Below are 16,410 nucleotides of genomic sequence, written 5' to 3' on the forward strand. Positions count from 1 at the left end.
AAGTAAAAGCCCCGAGACAAAGCATAGATGAAGAGAAACAGGTTAAGAGCTAATGGAACAAGCGTAAGATAAGGCTGAGCACTCATAACTAATAAGAAGTCTTCGTGTCATGATTTTGGAGTTGGTTGGTGGCCCAAACAAAAAAGTCTGCTACACTAAACAGTGATGGCCTCAGATGAGAGTCACTTTGACAAAATTGTAAACAAAGAATTTGAAAAATGACTGTTCATGGATTTCACAGATAACATGAATAAACTCCTAAATAATTCAAAAAGAACACAAATAGTTGAATGAAATAAGAAAATTAAATTCTAGATATAGAAATAGAATTCATAAAAATGCTAAATAAAAACAAATGATGATGAAATAAAAACTTCAAAAAAAATCCTCAGTAAAAAGCCTCACTAGTATAATGGATTATATTTCACAGAGTACCAAGGCTATAGAAAAAGTAGTATAACTGGATCTCAAACATGTTTTAACATATGACAGATATATGAAATATTTCAGACATCATGAAAAAACCAAATCTACAATTATGAACATAGAAGGATAAAAATCATATTCCAAAGACATAGAAATATAGTTTTAATAAAGTCATAGAAGAAAAGTTGCCAAATCTAGGGAAAGAGATACCTACTCACATGCAAGAAGCATACAGAACATCAAACAGGTAGGTCATTAAGGAAACTCCCCACATTATATTATAGTCAAAAACATCATTAATTATACAGAACAACAAAGGGAGTGCCCTGAGGAGCTGCAAGAAAGGTTGATTGCCTGCAAAGGCAGGCCCATCAAAATAACAGCGGATTTTCTAAAATCCAAAAGGACTTGGAGTAACGCACTTGAAGTTCTCAAAAACTATAGCTGCCAACCCAGGATAATATGCCCAGCAAAACTATCTGTCGTAATTTAAAAAGAAAGAAAAACTGAGCACAATTAACAAAAATTTGAAAAGAAAAAAAGCTAAAGCTAGCTCTAGAGAGGACACCTGAAGGAACGCTGTGGAGTGGACATCCGAGAGACTCCAGGGGGTAAAAAGAAATGTTAGGATGGTTCTTAAGCAAATGGGAACTAAGAAAAGACCAAATACTGAAACCAAACCAACAGGGGCCAGAGAGATAGCTGAAGAGTTGAGAAAACTCGCTGCTCTTCCAGAAAACCGGAACTTGCTTCCCAGCACCCGCACTGGGATGCTCACCACCATATGAATGGGATGCTCACCACCATATGAAACTCCAGCTTCTGGGTTTCTGATGCCCTCTTCTGGACTCCATGGGCACCCATACAACCATGTACATGCACACACACACATACACATAAGTAAAACAAATGTTTTCTTTTTTAAAGAAAAGGTAAGCATGGTGGCGCACACCTTTAATCCCAGCACTTGGGAGGCAGAGGCAGGAGGATCTCTGTGAGTTCGAGAATAGCTTGGACTACAGAGTGAGTTCCAGGACAGCCAGAGCTATAAGGAGAGAACCTGTCTCAAAAAAAAAAGTCAAAAAAAGAAAAAGAAAATATATATATATATATATATATATATATATATATATATATATATATAGAGAGAGAGAGAGAGAGAGAGAGAGAGAGAGAGAGAGAGAGTGAGTGACTGACATGCTTTACAATCAGCTTGGGGCTGCCAGGCACTGTGGGAAAGCAACTTTAAATGATTATCCAACCCCTCTCTCTCTTTCTCAAGCAACACATGCCTAGGGAACAGGCCTATATTAGGCAGCCACCCATCCTCACACTCTGACAATAATATACTTCAATAGTTCCTATGGTGGTTTGACTAAGAATGGCCCCCATTAGCCTCATAGATTTGAATGCTTGATCATCAGAGATTGGCACTATTTGAAAGGATTAGGAGGCGTGGCCTTGGAGGAAATATGTTACTGGGAATGGGCTTTGAGATTTGAAAAGTCCAATTCAGGCCCAGAGTCTCTCTCTCAGCTATCAAATCAAGATGCAGTTCTCAGCGACTTCTCCAGCACCATGTCTGCCTGCAGGCCACCATGCACCCTATCACGATGACAATGGACTGAACCTCTGAAACTGTAAGTGAGCCACCCCAATTAAATGCTTTCTTTTATAGACTGGGCAGTGGTAGTACACGCCTTTAATCCCAGAACTTAGGAGGCAGAGGCAAGTGAATCTCTGTGAGTTCAAGGCCAGTCTTGTCTACAGAGTTCCAGGAAAGGCTCCAAAACTACATAGAGAAACCCTTTTTTAAACCCTTTTTAAAAAAGATTGCCTTGGTCACAATGTCTCTTCACAGTAATAGAACACTGACTATGACAGCCCCCCTCCTCTTAAGTATGAGACGCACTGCTAGTTTTGTTTTGTCATTTAAGACAGTCTCATGTAGGCCATGAGACTTATGTAGCTGAAGATGAGCTTGAACATCTGGCCCTCATTCCTCTTCTCCCAAGAGTTAGGATCACATGCACAGGCCACTACACCTAGCTGAGCTGGAGTTTTCTTTTCAATTTACTTCAAAGGAATAGAAAATGGCAGGGGGATTGAGATGTTAATTCTAAAACAGCCTGAAAACAGTTCTCAGCCATGTCTCCCTCCCCTCTTGAAGTCTCTGCCAAAAATGACCTACCTCTGAGAGCCTCTGGGAACTGCTGGGGTGGCCTCATCAGGTTGGAGTCAAACAGGTAGCACAGTCCTTTCGCATATGTGTTCTCCTCGCATATTTGGTGCACAGTGGGGCCGCAGGCCTGAGGGGCAAAGTGCCAGTAAAGGGGCTACCCCTGCCTCCTGTCCTACCATCACAGCACCTACACCCCAGCATCCCCAGGTCTCCCCTCAAAACCTTCTTCTGATTCTGAGCAACTCACCAGCAGCTGGGTCCGGTCTGTAGCAGCAGCCAGGGAGAGACCCAAGGACATGTTCACAGCCTCTGGGGGCACTGAGAAGTCAAGAAGCATGCACAGTCATCCTCAGGGATAAGGGGAGTTGTGAAATGTTGTGGGATGTTTGTACACTGTGTGGAGACGGATTGCTGTGATTGGTATGATAAAGAGCTGAATGGCCAATAGCTAGGCAGGAGAGGATAGGCGGGACTTCCGGGCACAGAGAACTCTTGGAAGAAGAAAGGTGGAGTTGCCAGAGAGACACTGAGAGGAAACAAGATGGAAGAGAGTAAGGCCACATGGCAGAACGTAGATTAATATAATTTAAGTTATAAGAGCTAGTTAGGAACAAGCCCAAGCTATTGGCCAGGCTTTCACAGGTGATAAGTTTCCATGTCATTATTTGTGAGCTGGTGGCAGATGAAAACAATGAGGCAGGGACATGACAGACTCACACACCTGTGTTCACGGTCTTCCTCCCAGTAGCCAAGCAGAGAAGTCACTCGATAGATGACTGGATAAAGAAAATGCAGTCTACACAATGCAGTCTTACCCAGCCACAAAGAAGAACATAATTGCTTCAGCTGCACAGAGGCGGGTAGAATTAAGTAAGGCAAGGTTTAAAGTGTGGAGGACTATTTGGAGCATAGGCAACAGGAAGAGGCAGGGAGATTAAAGAGGGCAGAAAGAATGGGAATATATTATACACATGTATAAAAATGTCAGCCAGGAATGATGAGGAACACCTTTAGTCCCAGGAGCTGAGAGGCAGAGGTGGGACATTTGAGACCAACCTGGTCTACATAGCAAGTTCCAGGCCAGCCATGGCTACACAGTGAGACCAAGTCTCAAACATAATAAATAAAGGATAGAAAAGAAACTGGCATAATGAAACCCAACTTCGGGAACGGAGTGTGACCCTGTTGGGTAGAGTGTGGCCTAGCATGCACAAATCATAGGGCCATGCATGGTGACGCCAGCACTTGAGGGTGAAGCAGGAGGATCAGAGGGTTAAGGTCAATGACAACTACGTAGCAAGTTTGAGGCCAGCTTGGGACAAGAGACCTTGCAGAGAAGTTTGGCGGGGTAAGGAGTGGGGCGAAGAGGGAGAGAAGGACAGGGAAAGGGAGATAATCCTCTCGTTTGATATAACATATACTAATTATGTCTATCTGGGAACAGGAGAGATAGCTCAGTCAGTAAAGTCCCTACCATGAAAGCCCCAGAAGCCACATAATAAAGTGGGTGAGGTCACACTCATCCATAACCCCAGTGCTAGAGGGGCAAAGGCAGAAGCAGCCTCAAAATCCATTGGCCAGATGGCTGAGCAGTTAAAGACACTGTCTGCTCTTCTAGACCCTGGGTTTGGTTCTCAGCACCTACATAGCAGCTCACACTGTGTAAGTCTGGTTCCAGGGACTCTGACACTCTCTTTTGACCTCCTTGGGCACTAGACATACACATGCTACATATGCATGCCCAAAGAGAAATACTCATACACATAACATAAAGGTTAAAACAAAAAAGAAGAGAAATTCATTGTCCAGACAACTTAGGCAAACCAATGAGTTCTTGGCTCAAAATGAACACGGTGGAGTGCAACCAAGAACGACACCTGATGTTGACTATGGCCTCCACAGGTGGCACACAGAGCACTTGCCCCACAGGCACGTGTACAGGTAGCACACACACATACAAAGTATTTAAATATTAATTATTTTAGCAAAAGAGCCCCAAAGAGTCACTTCAGCCTGGGAGACGTGGGATAGACTATGAAAAAGGACGGGGTTGCCTGAGGGGTTCATGGACAAGGGAGAGGCTGGGAAGCCAAGCATTCTCTGCCCCTCCTCCAGAGATGCACAGGATACAGGAATGCCTGAGGAAGCAGCTGTATTCACAGGAAGACTCCCACCAGGAGCCAGAGGCAGAGCTGAAACTCACCTTTCAGGGAAATGGGCTGGCACCTGCTTGTACTGTAGTCACACTGGTAGAGGCCACCTGTTTGGCTAACACCCTTTGCCTCCTGAGGGGCTGCAACAACCACTCTGTGGGGGGGGGGTGACAAAGAACACTCTGAATATATAGAAGCAGTCCTAGCCTCCAAAGGGAAGTAAGCTTCCTGAACTCCCTTAACAGGAAGAAAAATTAGCAATGAAAAAAATGTAAACCCTAGAGCAGGAAGGTCCTTTCTAAGAACGACACAAAATGCTGAGAGAAACTTAAAAATGGGTTTAAAGAAAGAGCAAATGAAGTTAGAATGGAGAGGGGTGGGGTGACGGGGAGAATGGGAGGCAGGGGTGGAGAGGGAGGTTTGCTCAAAGACACTACATATACATAAGAAATTCTCAAATGATAAAAACGTGGATCTCAACCACATAAGCATTTAAATAAATATACAAATATGACAAACTATTACAAGCAAATCAAAAGATAAATGACAACTGGGAAAGGGAGACTGGCAACTTACTGATTGCCTTCCTGTGGTCTGTCAGTTTCTACAAACCAGGAAGGGGAAGAACAGAAAATGGGGATAGATAAGGGGAAAGCGTCAACAGAAAAGGAAGCTGGATACGGAAGGAGCACTCTCGGCCCAGAGTGGCCTCTGCCGCCTTGAACTCCCAGCAGCTGCTATTACCCACCAGAGACCCCAAGGAGACTGATCCATCAACAGTCCATCTGGAGGGGAGGGAAGAGAGGGCTCACAAGGCTGCCGATGCTTGGCTTGGGGAGAGATTCTGTTGCAAGTTGCTGGTGCTTCTGTGGGTAACCCTTATCCGTGCTATGGAAGCAACCCCAGGTAGAGTCATTGGCTCACAGAGCTAGACCTGGATGGAATCATTCTTTAGTCTATTGTCGATGCCCTATCTGCCCTGAACATGTATTGTCACATCTCTCCAGAAAAAGTCACACAGCGGAAATCCCTCTCTTCAAGGAGAAACCAGATGGTGAGATGGTTCCAACGGGTAAAGGAGCTTGCCACACAGGCACGATGACCTGAGTTCTATCCCTATGATCGAAGGAGAGAAGTGACCCCCAAAGGTTGTCCTCTGACTAATCACACACACACACACACACACACACACACACACACACACACACACACACACACACATGCATGTGCTGTGTATGTATGTATTGTTAGATCTTGGGCCTGTGTCTGATCAATCTAGGAGGCCAGATCTCACAGCCCAAATAAAGCAGGCCACATCCCTGGGACAGAAGGAGAAGGCTCTGTGCCTGTGGTCTTATAGCTAATTTACATCCTACCCAGTGCCTGGCACCCCATTCTGCTCATCACACTCACCACACCCCACTAAGTCACGTGGTGCAGAACTTCCCATAGTCTCCTGAAAAGACATGAAAGTCAAGCATTTTTCTTTGGCTCCTGGGATTTCTCACAGCTTTCCTATGGGCCTCCCCCATCACCCTGTCATGACAGCTATCACTCTTACTTTAAGCTCACTTTGGCTGTCCTGGAACTCATTGTGTAGACCAGACTGGCCTCAGACTCACACAGATCTCCCTGCCTCTGCATCCTAAGTACTGGGATTAAAAGTGTGTACCACCACACCAAGATGGGATTGTTTTTTAATTATATGAGTGTTTGTATCTCTATGTGGGTTTATATGCATATGAGTTTAGTGTTCTTGGAGGTTGGAGGCACCAGATCTCCCTGGCAATGACAATAGTCCTCTTTGAAAAAATAAGGGAGTAGAGAGATGGTTCATCAGGTAAGAGCACTGGTTCCTCTTCCAAAGGACCTGGGTTCAATTCCCAGCACCCACATGGCAGAGGATAATGGATCAGGAAGGATTAAGAAAGGAGTAAGTATGTGGAGGAATAACTAGCAATAAAAACCTTTAGAGAAAAAAAAAACACTGGTGGTATATGCCTTTAAACCAGCACTCAGAAGGCAGGAGTAGGTATATCTCTGAGTTCAAGGCCAGCCTGGTCTTCAGAAAGAGTTCCAGGACAGCCCAGGCAATGCAGAGAAACCCTGTCTTTTAAAACAAAACAAAAGAAGAATGGAAGTATGGAAGCCAACTACTCTAGATAATTCCTAAAATATGTATATTGTATGTATGTATACACATATATACACACATTATATTATATTTTTGTATGTATGCAATTCACATGCATATACCTATACATAGAGACACACACATTTAATTATATATATATATGAAATTTATAAGGTGTCATCCTATAATGAGAGAAGCAATTCCTCTCCCAGACACCGTGAGCTATCAAAAAGCCCAGTTAGCGTCTATGACTCCAGTTCCAGATGATCTGCCGCCCTCCTCTGGCCTCTGCAGAAACTCTCACAGTTAAAATTTTTCTTAAAAAATCTTTTTTTGAGAAAAAAAAATTTTAATGTTCAGCATCCCCGTCCATCAGGGAATGCAATTAAAACTACTTTAAGATTTCATCTTACCCCAATCAGAATGACTAAGATTTTTTAAAAATTACAACAAATGCTGCCATGAGGAAATGACTGTTGGTGGGGTGTGAGCTGGTACAGTCACTATGGAAATTATTGTGCAGGCTCCTCAAAAAGATGAAAATAGACCTACACAAGATGCAGCTGTACCATGTCTGGGCATAGACTCAAACGGCTCGCCCATGCCCATTGCTGCTGTATTCACAATAGACAGGAAACACAAACAACCAAGTGTTCCTCAACTAATGGATGACGAAAATGTTCTATAACTCATAGTGTTCTATGAAGAAAAGTGAAATTTTCAGGGAATAGATGGGGCTAGAAATAATCATTCTGAGTGAGGTCACCCTGACCCAAAAAATACAAATGCCACATATTCTCGCTTATATGTGGCTATTAACTTTGAATCTTTGTATATGTGTGTTAAACTGGAGTACCCATAGAAGTTAGGAAAATAATAATGGATCATGGGGGGATGGCGGTCAAGGGAGAAGATATAGATAGAATGAAGGTGTATGAAGGTGTGTGGGTGTTTAAGGGAGAAGGCATAGAATGAAGGTGTGTGGGTGTTCAAGGGAGAAGGCATAAAACAAAAGTGATATGAAGAGGGAAAGGATACTGGAGCAGGAAGAATTAACAAACAATAAAAACCTTTTTTTTTAAAGCAGTATGGAAATCAACTACTATAGAAACTTCCTAAAATATGTACATCACATGTATGTGTGTATTTGCATGCATGCACGTGTGTGTGTGTGTGTGCGCGCACACACACACACACACACACACACACAATTTAATGGAGTTATCCTATAATGAGGGGGGAATTTCCTCTCCCAGATACCATGAGCTGTCAAATAAAAAGCCCAGATACAGAGTGCCTCTTCTCCGGTTGTTGGTCAGTGGGATCCCATAGACTTCCTCCCTAAACGTTACAGGCCACTGCTCTTGGTTACCCTCCAGAATTTGACAGTAATAAGGTATTGCTTAACACAATGCATACTTGAGCCCTAGACTATGGAGAATTCGAGTGGTACCAAGCTGGAAGCTTCATCCCTACTGGCTAGCCTCCATGGTGCTGGAGAACTCTGTGCATATTACCAGGGGAGAAAAGAAATCAATCGCTTTACACGGCTGTGAACCTTTTGGCTACAATAAGGATTGGCCTGGCAAGACAGCCAAGTGCCGCTAGTGTAATAGTGGCATGAATATTATGGGACTGTGCTTGTTACTTTTTGTCAACCTAGACGCATGTGGGAAAGGGTAATCTCAATTCAGGAGTCGCCCCCATCAAATCGTCCTCTAAGGGCATTTTCTTGTGTAGAGGTTGGTGTGAGGCCTGTGAAGAGACCCCCTGGGCAGGTGCCTCTGGGTTGCATAAGAAAGCAGGCTGAGCAAGCCAATAGCAACGTTCATAAGAAAGTAGTCTGAGCAAGCCAATAGCAACATTCCTCCAGGGTCCCTGCTTCAGTTCCTGCCCTAAGTTCCTGTCTGTAGACTCCTGCCTTGGCTTCCCTCAGTGGATTATGACCCAGGGTTTGAAAACCAAATAAACCCTTTCATCCCCAAATTGCTTTAGGCCATGGTGCTTTGCCAGAGCAATAGAAACCTAAGACAGAGGACAACTACCACTTCCTTCTTGCAGTAAAGGTCTGGTCCACAAGATGAAATTCATGTCTAGTACTGTTAACTGGGTCGAGATTCTTGTAGCTAGGTAGGTCATGGGCCCAAGGGGAATATCTACTACTACTAGTCTACTAGGTGGGCATTGAATTAAATTTCTTTCTAAGTTCTGAACTCTACACCCATAGACTAGTTCATCTCTCAATCCTCATCAGAGGTGCTTCCTTTTAAGTAGATGATCTATAAAGAGACTGGGCATGCTCAGCTCCAAATGAGACATCTTCTCTACGTACTTCCTCTCAAGGTTCAGGGATCATACAGAACAGGAAATGGAAAGATGGCGAGAGCTAGAGGAAATGGGAAACTGTTTTCTGGACGTGACAGCACTGTCACTCGTATGAACTCACAGCCTCTACAACAGCAAGCACCAACACTTCTCACTCTGAAAAGATTATTTCCATAATGAATCCTGGTAAAAATTTCTCTAAAGGTAAATGTTTTAGGCTCTGTGGATTATATCCCCTTATCACTTCTCTATATTCTGTGAGTAACAAGAGAGCAGGATTGTGTTCAACAAGATTTATAGCAGAGAGATGGTTCCATGTGTAAAGTCACTTGCTGGGAATCCTGTGAGCTACATTCATCCCTAGGATCCACATGGAGAATCCAACCCCCTGCCCCCATCCCTACCCCTACCCCCCACCCCCACAAGCAATTCTGACTTCAGCACAATCATGCTGTGGCATGTACACACACACACACACACACACACACACACACACACACCTCTTAAATGAATTTATGGTAATAACTATGTGTTATTATCATATATGTTCAAGTAGGCCATAACTTGAACATAACTCATGCCTCAGATTGAGGGTGGGAAGGTGGGCAGCAGTTAGGAGGTAGCTAGAGAGACAAACAAAAATCTCTCCTGAAGAACCACAGGGAGCCAGTTGTCAGGATCCCTCCTAGGAAGGGAAGTACAGGGAGTAAAACAGACTCTTTGCTCTCAGCTTTCTTGGATCATGCGATTTTGGAGCCCTAAAACCTCACTACAGATTCAAAAAAGAAAAATCAGTCAGGAGGGCAGAGGGGTGTAGCTCAGTGGTAGGGTGTCAGCAAGCCTTGGATTCCATTCCTGGCGAAGGAGAGAGAGAAAGAGGGAGAGAGGGAAGGAAGGTGGGAGGGGAGAGGGAAGGAGGAAAGGAAGGAACCTCAATAAGGGAACTCATTTTCCTAGCTTTTAAAGAAGCTGTGAGACAGGGAGTTCCCCCTGAGGCCTTTACCGGGATTCATCAAGCTGGACCACACTCTGCCCGAAGCCTCTTGCATTCTCTTGGAAGGTCATGGGATTTTCAGTATCCAGATTGAATCCATGACACAAGGCTAGGACTAGAAGGATAACACGGAGGAGTCAAAGCAAAGGAACCCACATGGGTAAGAGACCACCAGCACATCCTTCCACCATCGCCTCCCTGACACATTCACTGCAACTCCACAGCCGGGGCACTTGCCCTTTCGGCTTTCGAGCAGTGCCGGGCAGCCTAGAACGCCACAGTGTCAGTTTAACTCTGGGTGACCGAGGCCTCCCCATCCTCTCGCCTTCACTCTACCTCCCAAACGTGGGGTGCAGGGCTGGGCCTCCACACCACAGTCCGTTCTCTTTTTCTACAGAGGACCGGAGAGCTAAGCAGAACCCAGCACTGGGGAGGCAGAGGCAAAAGCAGTGCCACGAGTTTGAGCCCAGCCTAGTCTCAGTAGTGAGTTCCAGACCAGTCAGGGCTACATGGTAAGACTGTGGAGGGAAAGCTTTTCTGGACAGGGTCTCACACAGCCTAGGCTGGCCCAGAACTCCTTATTTAGCTGACGATAATCTCGAACCCCTGATCCTCCTGCCTCCACCTCCCACTGCTAGAACTACAGGTTTGTGCCACCCCGCCCAGGGTGACTGGGTGTTAGGGATCAAATCTAAGGCTTTATACATGCTAGGCAAGCCCCAGGCCTTGTTTCTACCAATTTTTCAGCAAGAAAATTCAAACTGTAATCAGTTATCACTATTTTTTTTTTAGAGACAGGGTTTCTCTGTGTAACTTTGGAGGCTGTCCTGGAACTCGCTCTTGTATACCAGGCTGGTCTCGAACTCACAGAGATCTGCCTGCCTCTGCCTCCCGAGTGCTGGTATTAAAGGCATGCACCACCAATGCCCGACCAGTTATGACAATTTTTATATTTTTATGATACAAGTTTACTCATGAGATGGATGACATTCTTGAGGAGTGACATTTCCCTTGACTGGGAGTAAAGTTAGTATCCTCTGTCACCAATGGATGTCAAAATGGGTAACAGCTACATTAACCCATAGGCTAAGGGTGCTGACTCACAGCCCACGGGTCTATAAAAGCCTATCGTGGGGAAACCAGTCCCTCACTGAGCCCACAGCCCGCTACTCCCCTGTTACAACCACAACGATTTACACAACAATCAAAGGCCAAGAAATTTTCCTTCCTCTGCAATTCTCAAGCAGTTCCTTCCCTTCTTGACTCACTCCCTACAAAGCAGACAAGAAAGGAAATGAACTCAAACCACTTTTTTTCCCAACGTCACTCAGCAAACATTCGCACCAGGTCCTGGTTAACTAACTTAAGGCTAAGTAGGAAAGGTAAGTGAAACACAGGAGAAGACATTCTGGACAGAGGCCGCACCTGCTGTGCTCCCCGGTGCTGGGCCTTCTTCTCTCCGGGCCTCAGCAGCTTGTCTATGACAAACGTCCTTGCAAAGCAATGGATTTAGTCCTTCACCCACAACTCCCTGACCATCCCTCCTGTCTACCTCCACTCTGCTTCTCGTCGCATCGTCCAGTCTTCCCTAAAGCCCTTCGCCTCTCCCCACCTACTCCTTCCCCTTCTCTGTCCTCCTCCTCTTCTGACCCCCACTGGCACTGCACAGACGGTGCATAGACAGGCATGAAGATAAAACATCCACACACATAAAATAAATAAATCTCTTAAAAAAAATAGCCAAGTTGGTCCAGCAAGGTGGCTCAGTGGATAAAGGGGCTTGCCATTAAACACTGAGTACCTGAGTTCAATCCCCAGAATCCACATTCCCTAAAGCCCTTTGCCTCTCCCCACCTACTCCTTCCTATCCTCTGCCCTTTCTCTCCACTCATGCACCCAAAAAAAGCCCCTCCTCCCCACCCTGGATACTCCTAATACCTCCTCTCCACCCTGGGGACTCCTAATGCCTCCTCTCCACCCTGAAGACCCCTGACACCTCCTCCCCTCCCCTGGAGATTCCTGACCTCTCCTCCCCACCCTGGAGACCCCCTAGTCCCTCCTCCCTACTCTGAAGACTCCCTAGCCCCTCCTCCCCACCCTGGGGACCCGTAACACCTCCTCCCCCCCCTGGAGACCCTGACACCTCCTCCCCACTCTGAAGACTCCCTAGCCCCTCCTCCCCACCCTGGGGACCCCAACCTCTCCTCCCCACCCTGAAGATGCCTAACACTTCTTCCCTACCCTGAGGATCCCCCAAGACCTTGACATACCTGTTACCAGAAGAACTTTTAAAATCATGATTGAAGAATAAGACCCTAGAAGATGTGGGAACTACGGGCTTGCAGGCACCGCAGAGAGATACTGAGGAAGCCACCAAGGCCAGGAGGGGTGAAAATAGAGAAGTAAGAGGCAAAAGCGATGAGCGGTTCAAAGAGGGAGGGCGGAGGCCTGCAAGCACCCAGCCCTGTTTAGCCTTCCTCTGGGGCAGTGTAGCCTGCTCGTCCTTGCAACCCTGTTTCCTGGCCCAAACTTTTAAAGTCACCACCCAAAGGTCACCAATTGACACTCATTTCCCCCTCAAATATTATGAAAAATAAGCTAGGTAGATGACTCAGCATTTAGTACAGGCTGCTCTGATAAAGGACCCCCATTTGCATGACTGGTTCCCAGGACACACATGTAGGCTCAAAATTGTCTATAGCTCCAATCCTAGGAGATCCAACACCCTTCTGACCTCCACTGGCACTGAACATACATGGAGCACAGACAGGCCCGCAGATAAAACAACCACACACATGAAATAAAATAAATAAATCTCTTTTTAAAATAGCCAAGAGTTGGTTCAGCAAGGTGGCTCAGTAAATAAAGGGACTTGCCATTAAACACTGAACAAATGCTTGAGTATTACTATAAGTGAGGTATTTACTCATTCCTGTCTTGTTGGGTACGCATTTTATTCTATGATGTTGATCTTTAAAACAGTGGTTTCTCCTACTTCCCTGGTAGAGGAGACTTCATGATCAGGAAGGTAGTTTTCCCAGGGCGAGGCTCACCCATTGCACTTGGGCTATGCTGAGTCCTGTGAGTTCCCCAAATGCAAGGAACTTGACTGTATCTCTTGTGTTAGTGGGAGACTGCATTCACACTTTCTCTTGGCCAAAAACAAAAACAAAAAAAAAGAACGAAATAAAACAGTGCTTTGCTCTTTGGGGTTTCCTTATTTTTGTTTCTGATTTGTCTACAGCTATTGATTTATTTGTAACCCGTGTGTGTGTGTGTGTGTGTGTGTGTGTGTGTGTGTGTGTGTGTGTGTGTGTGTGTTGAATGCTGGTGTGTTTTACTGTGTATGTATGAAGGTCAGAGTACAACTTGTTAGGGTCAGTTCTCTCCATCCACCATGTGGGTCGTCTCAGGGATCAAACTCAGGTCATCAGGCTCAGTGACATCTCATGGATGTTGTTCTGTTTTCTTGAAACGCATTTTTAATCTGCTGTTCAAGCTGATCTTGGCCTCACTGATTCAAGTGATCCACCTGCCTTAGCCCCCCAAGTGCTAGAGCTGTGGACACACACTGCTGTGCTCAGCTTTCTTCACTTTTGGCACATTTTCTTTTGTTCCTAGTTATATTTCCAGTAGCCAGATGGAATAGATGTTTTCTTCCTGGTTAAAAATAAATAAAAATTCTATATACTTTGTTTCAAAGCTATTCACACACTAATACACACAGAGGGAGAGAGAGAGAGAGAGAGAGATTGAGAAAACAGCTCAGTAAAAGCTGGGCATGGCTATACCTGCCTGTAACCCCAGCACTGAGGACAGGCACAGGCAAACTCTAGGACTCATTGGCCATCAGTCTAGCTAGTCAATGAGTTTCCACACTCAGTGAAAGACCCTGTCTCAATAAGGTGGAGAGTGAGGGAGGCAGCTGAGAACTCCAACCTCTGGCCTAAGCATGAATACACCTGCATGTATGTACACACACATACATGCACACACCCACACAAATAGGTACATACACCATATATGCTTATATGCACAAAAAAATTAAAATGTAAGGTGGCACACATCTGTAATCTCAGTATTCAGAGGCCTCAAATTTATGATCCTCCCCTTTCGGCCTCCCAACTGCTAGAATTATAGCTGTGGTCATCAAGCCTAGCTTGTACTTAAAACTTTCATACAGAGAGACAGACAGACAGACAGACACAGACACAGACAGAGAGACAGACAGAGATAGGGAGAGAGAGAGATGACTTTTATAATCAGAAAAAAACTGTAGCTAATTTAAAGTGGCAAAGGTGACTCTTGTTAGCAGGTAAAGGCTGAGGAAAAGAGGAACAAGTGTGAGGAGCTGAGAGAGAGTTGCCTACGGAATGTGGGGACATGTGTTGGTCAGACTCTTTGTTCATCGTGAGCAAATACCTGACAGAGACAGCCTGGGGAGGAAACATCTATTGACTCAATGTCTCAGAGGTTCCAACGTCCGCTGTTACTTGGCTCTGTTTCTGGATCCTGCTAAGGTCAAACATGGCAGAAAGAGTGTGTGGCAGAGAACATTCAGCTCACAGCGTACAACAGAGTGAGGAAGGGACTGGGGGCCAGATGCAAACTTCCGATACCCACCCACTGCAATGGGGAATCTTCAAAAGTGTCAATTTGATGGGATCTGGAATCTACTAAGAGCCTGCTCACTGCCTTTCTACACACTTACACAGTCCAGGGCCCAGCTCAGAAACACACACACACACACACACACACACACACACACACACACGCACACACGCACACACGCGCGCGCGCACACACGCACGCGCACACACACACGCACGCACACACACGCACACAGGCATGCTTGTTTCACATCAGTTGGCAATCGAGGTACTCACCCACAGGCACATCCACAGATCAACTCAACTGAAGCTTTCTGATCATGTGATTCTAGGTTGTGACATTTAAGACCAGCCACCTCAGAGGCTGGAGCGATGGCTCAGCAGTTAAGAGCATTTGTGGCTCTTGCAGAGGACAGGGTTCAATCGCCAGCACCCACATGGCAGCTCACAACCATCTGTAAGCCAGTTCCAGGGGATCCATCAACCTCTTCTGGCTTCTAGGGGCACTAGGCACCAGGTGTGCAGATACATGTGCAGACAGAATGCCCATACACAGTGGAAAGAAACATCACAGTCACCATCAGGTGTAGGGGTGCCCCAACCAGATGACTGCGGATAGGTTGCCAGCTCAAGCCTCCCACGCCCACTCTTTCTCCTTCTCTTTCCCATGACTGAGCATCTAACAGGCACAAATAACATGCTTAGAAGAGTGGGATGTGGGCAAGAGGAAAGGCTCTGAGAAAGTTACTTCTGGAGAAAACTAGAGGTCAGAACACTGGGACACTCGGGAACCTCAGTTGCCACCCTACTGCATACTCACATTAGCTATTGATTGAAGGGTTGTTTGTGAGAAATCCTCAACTCAGACCCCGCCTGCCTTCACCCAAATAGAGCAGGCTCCAATGGTTGCAGAATACGCTCAGGTAAGTAGTTGATGGTTCTCCTGCAAGGCCAGTTTGCATGACAACATCACATGCTGAAGGGACTTGGATGGGGCAAACACAGCATCTGCTACAGATGTGCATTTTTTTCACAGATTTCCAGATCCAGGGGAATCTGGCATGTCTGACCTCTGGGGGCTTTGACTAAAAATGTTCTCCATAGTCCCATAGAGAGTGGCACTATTAGGAGGTGTGGCCTTGTTGGAGGCAGTGTGTCACTGGGGTGGGCTTTGAGGTCTCAGATGCTCAAGCCACACCCAGTGAGGCAGTCTGCTGTGAAATAACCCTTCTGCACATTGTGAATATGTGTTACTCTCACTGGTTATGAAAGCTGACAGGCTGCTAGCCAGGCAGGAAGTATAGGCAGGACAGCCAGAAACAGAGGACTCTGGTAAGAAGGGCAGAGTCAGAGGAGACACCAGTCAGCCACCAAGGAAGCAGGGTGTGTAGAAAATGAGGTAACAAGCCATGAGTAAAAATAAGAAATATGTGTTAATTCACAGGTAAGAGTTAGCTAGTAATAAGCCTAAGCTATCGTTTGAGCATTTACAATTCATATAAACCTCTGTGTGGTAATTTAGAAGCAGCTGCTGGGATGGGAAACTGCCTACAGCAGTTTTCTTCCTGCTGCCTGAGAATCAAGAT

The 16,410-nt window shown here is 45.7% G+C and overlaps 1 protein-coding gene and 1 non-coding gene across 3 annotated transcripts in view; one reads left to right on the forward strand and one right to left on the reverse strand.

Annotated features, from left to right (window-relative positions):
- Itgam (integrin subunit alpha M) overlaps positions 1 to 12,631 on the reverse strand; it is a 44,060-nt gene extending 31,429 nt beyond the window's left edge. For both annotated transcript variants that reach the window (XM_005064323.4, XM_005064322.4), the window contains exons 1-5: positions 12,485 to 12,631; positions 10,224 to 10,329; positions 4,812 to 4,915; positions 2,856 to 2,926; positions 2,618 to 2,735 (exon numbers count right to left, since the gene is read on the reverse strand). In XM_005064323.4, the coding sequence (XP_005064380.1) occupies positions 2,618 to 2,735; positions 2,856 to 2,926; positions 4,812 to 4,915; positions 10,224 to 10,329; positions 12,485 to 12,512 (427 nt within the window). In that variant the 5' untranslated portion in view covers positions 12,513 to 12,631. The remainder of the gene's footprint in view (positions 1 to 2,617; positions 2,736 to 2,855; positions 2,927 to 4,811; positions 4,916 to 10,223; positions 10,330 to 12,484) is intronic.
- Positions 12,632 to 13,205: 574 nt separating this feature from the next.
- Positions 13,206 to 13,369, forward strand: LOC121135671. Its single transcript, XR_005872771.1, has one exon. It is a non-coding gene; the product is annotated as a U1 spliceosomal RNA (small nuclear RNA).
- Positions 13,370 to 16,410: the final 3,041 nt, after the last annotated feature.

Source organism: Mesocricetus auratus, unplaced genomic scaffold, assembly GCF_017639785.1.
Source record: "Mesocricetus auratus isolate SY011 unplaced genomic scaffold, BCM_Maur_2.0 Super-Scaffold_4256, whole genome shotgun sequence".
Lineage (NCBI taxonomy): Eukaryota > Metazoa > Chordata > Mammalia > Rodentia > Cricetidae > Mesocricetus > Mesocricetus auratus.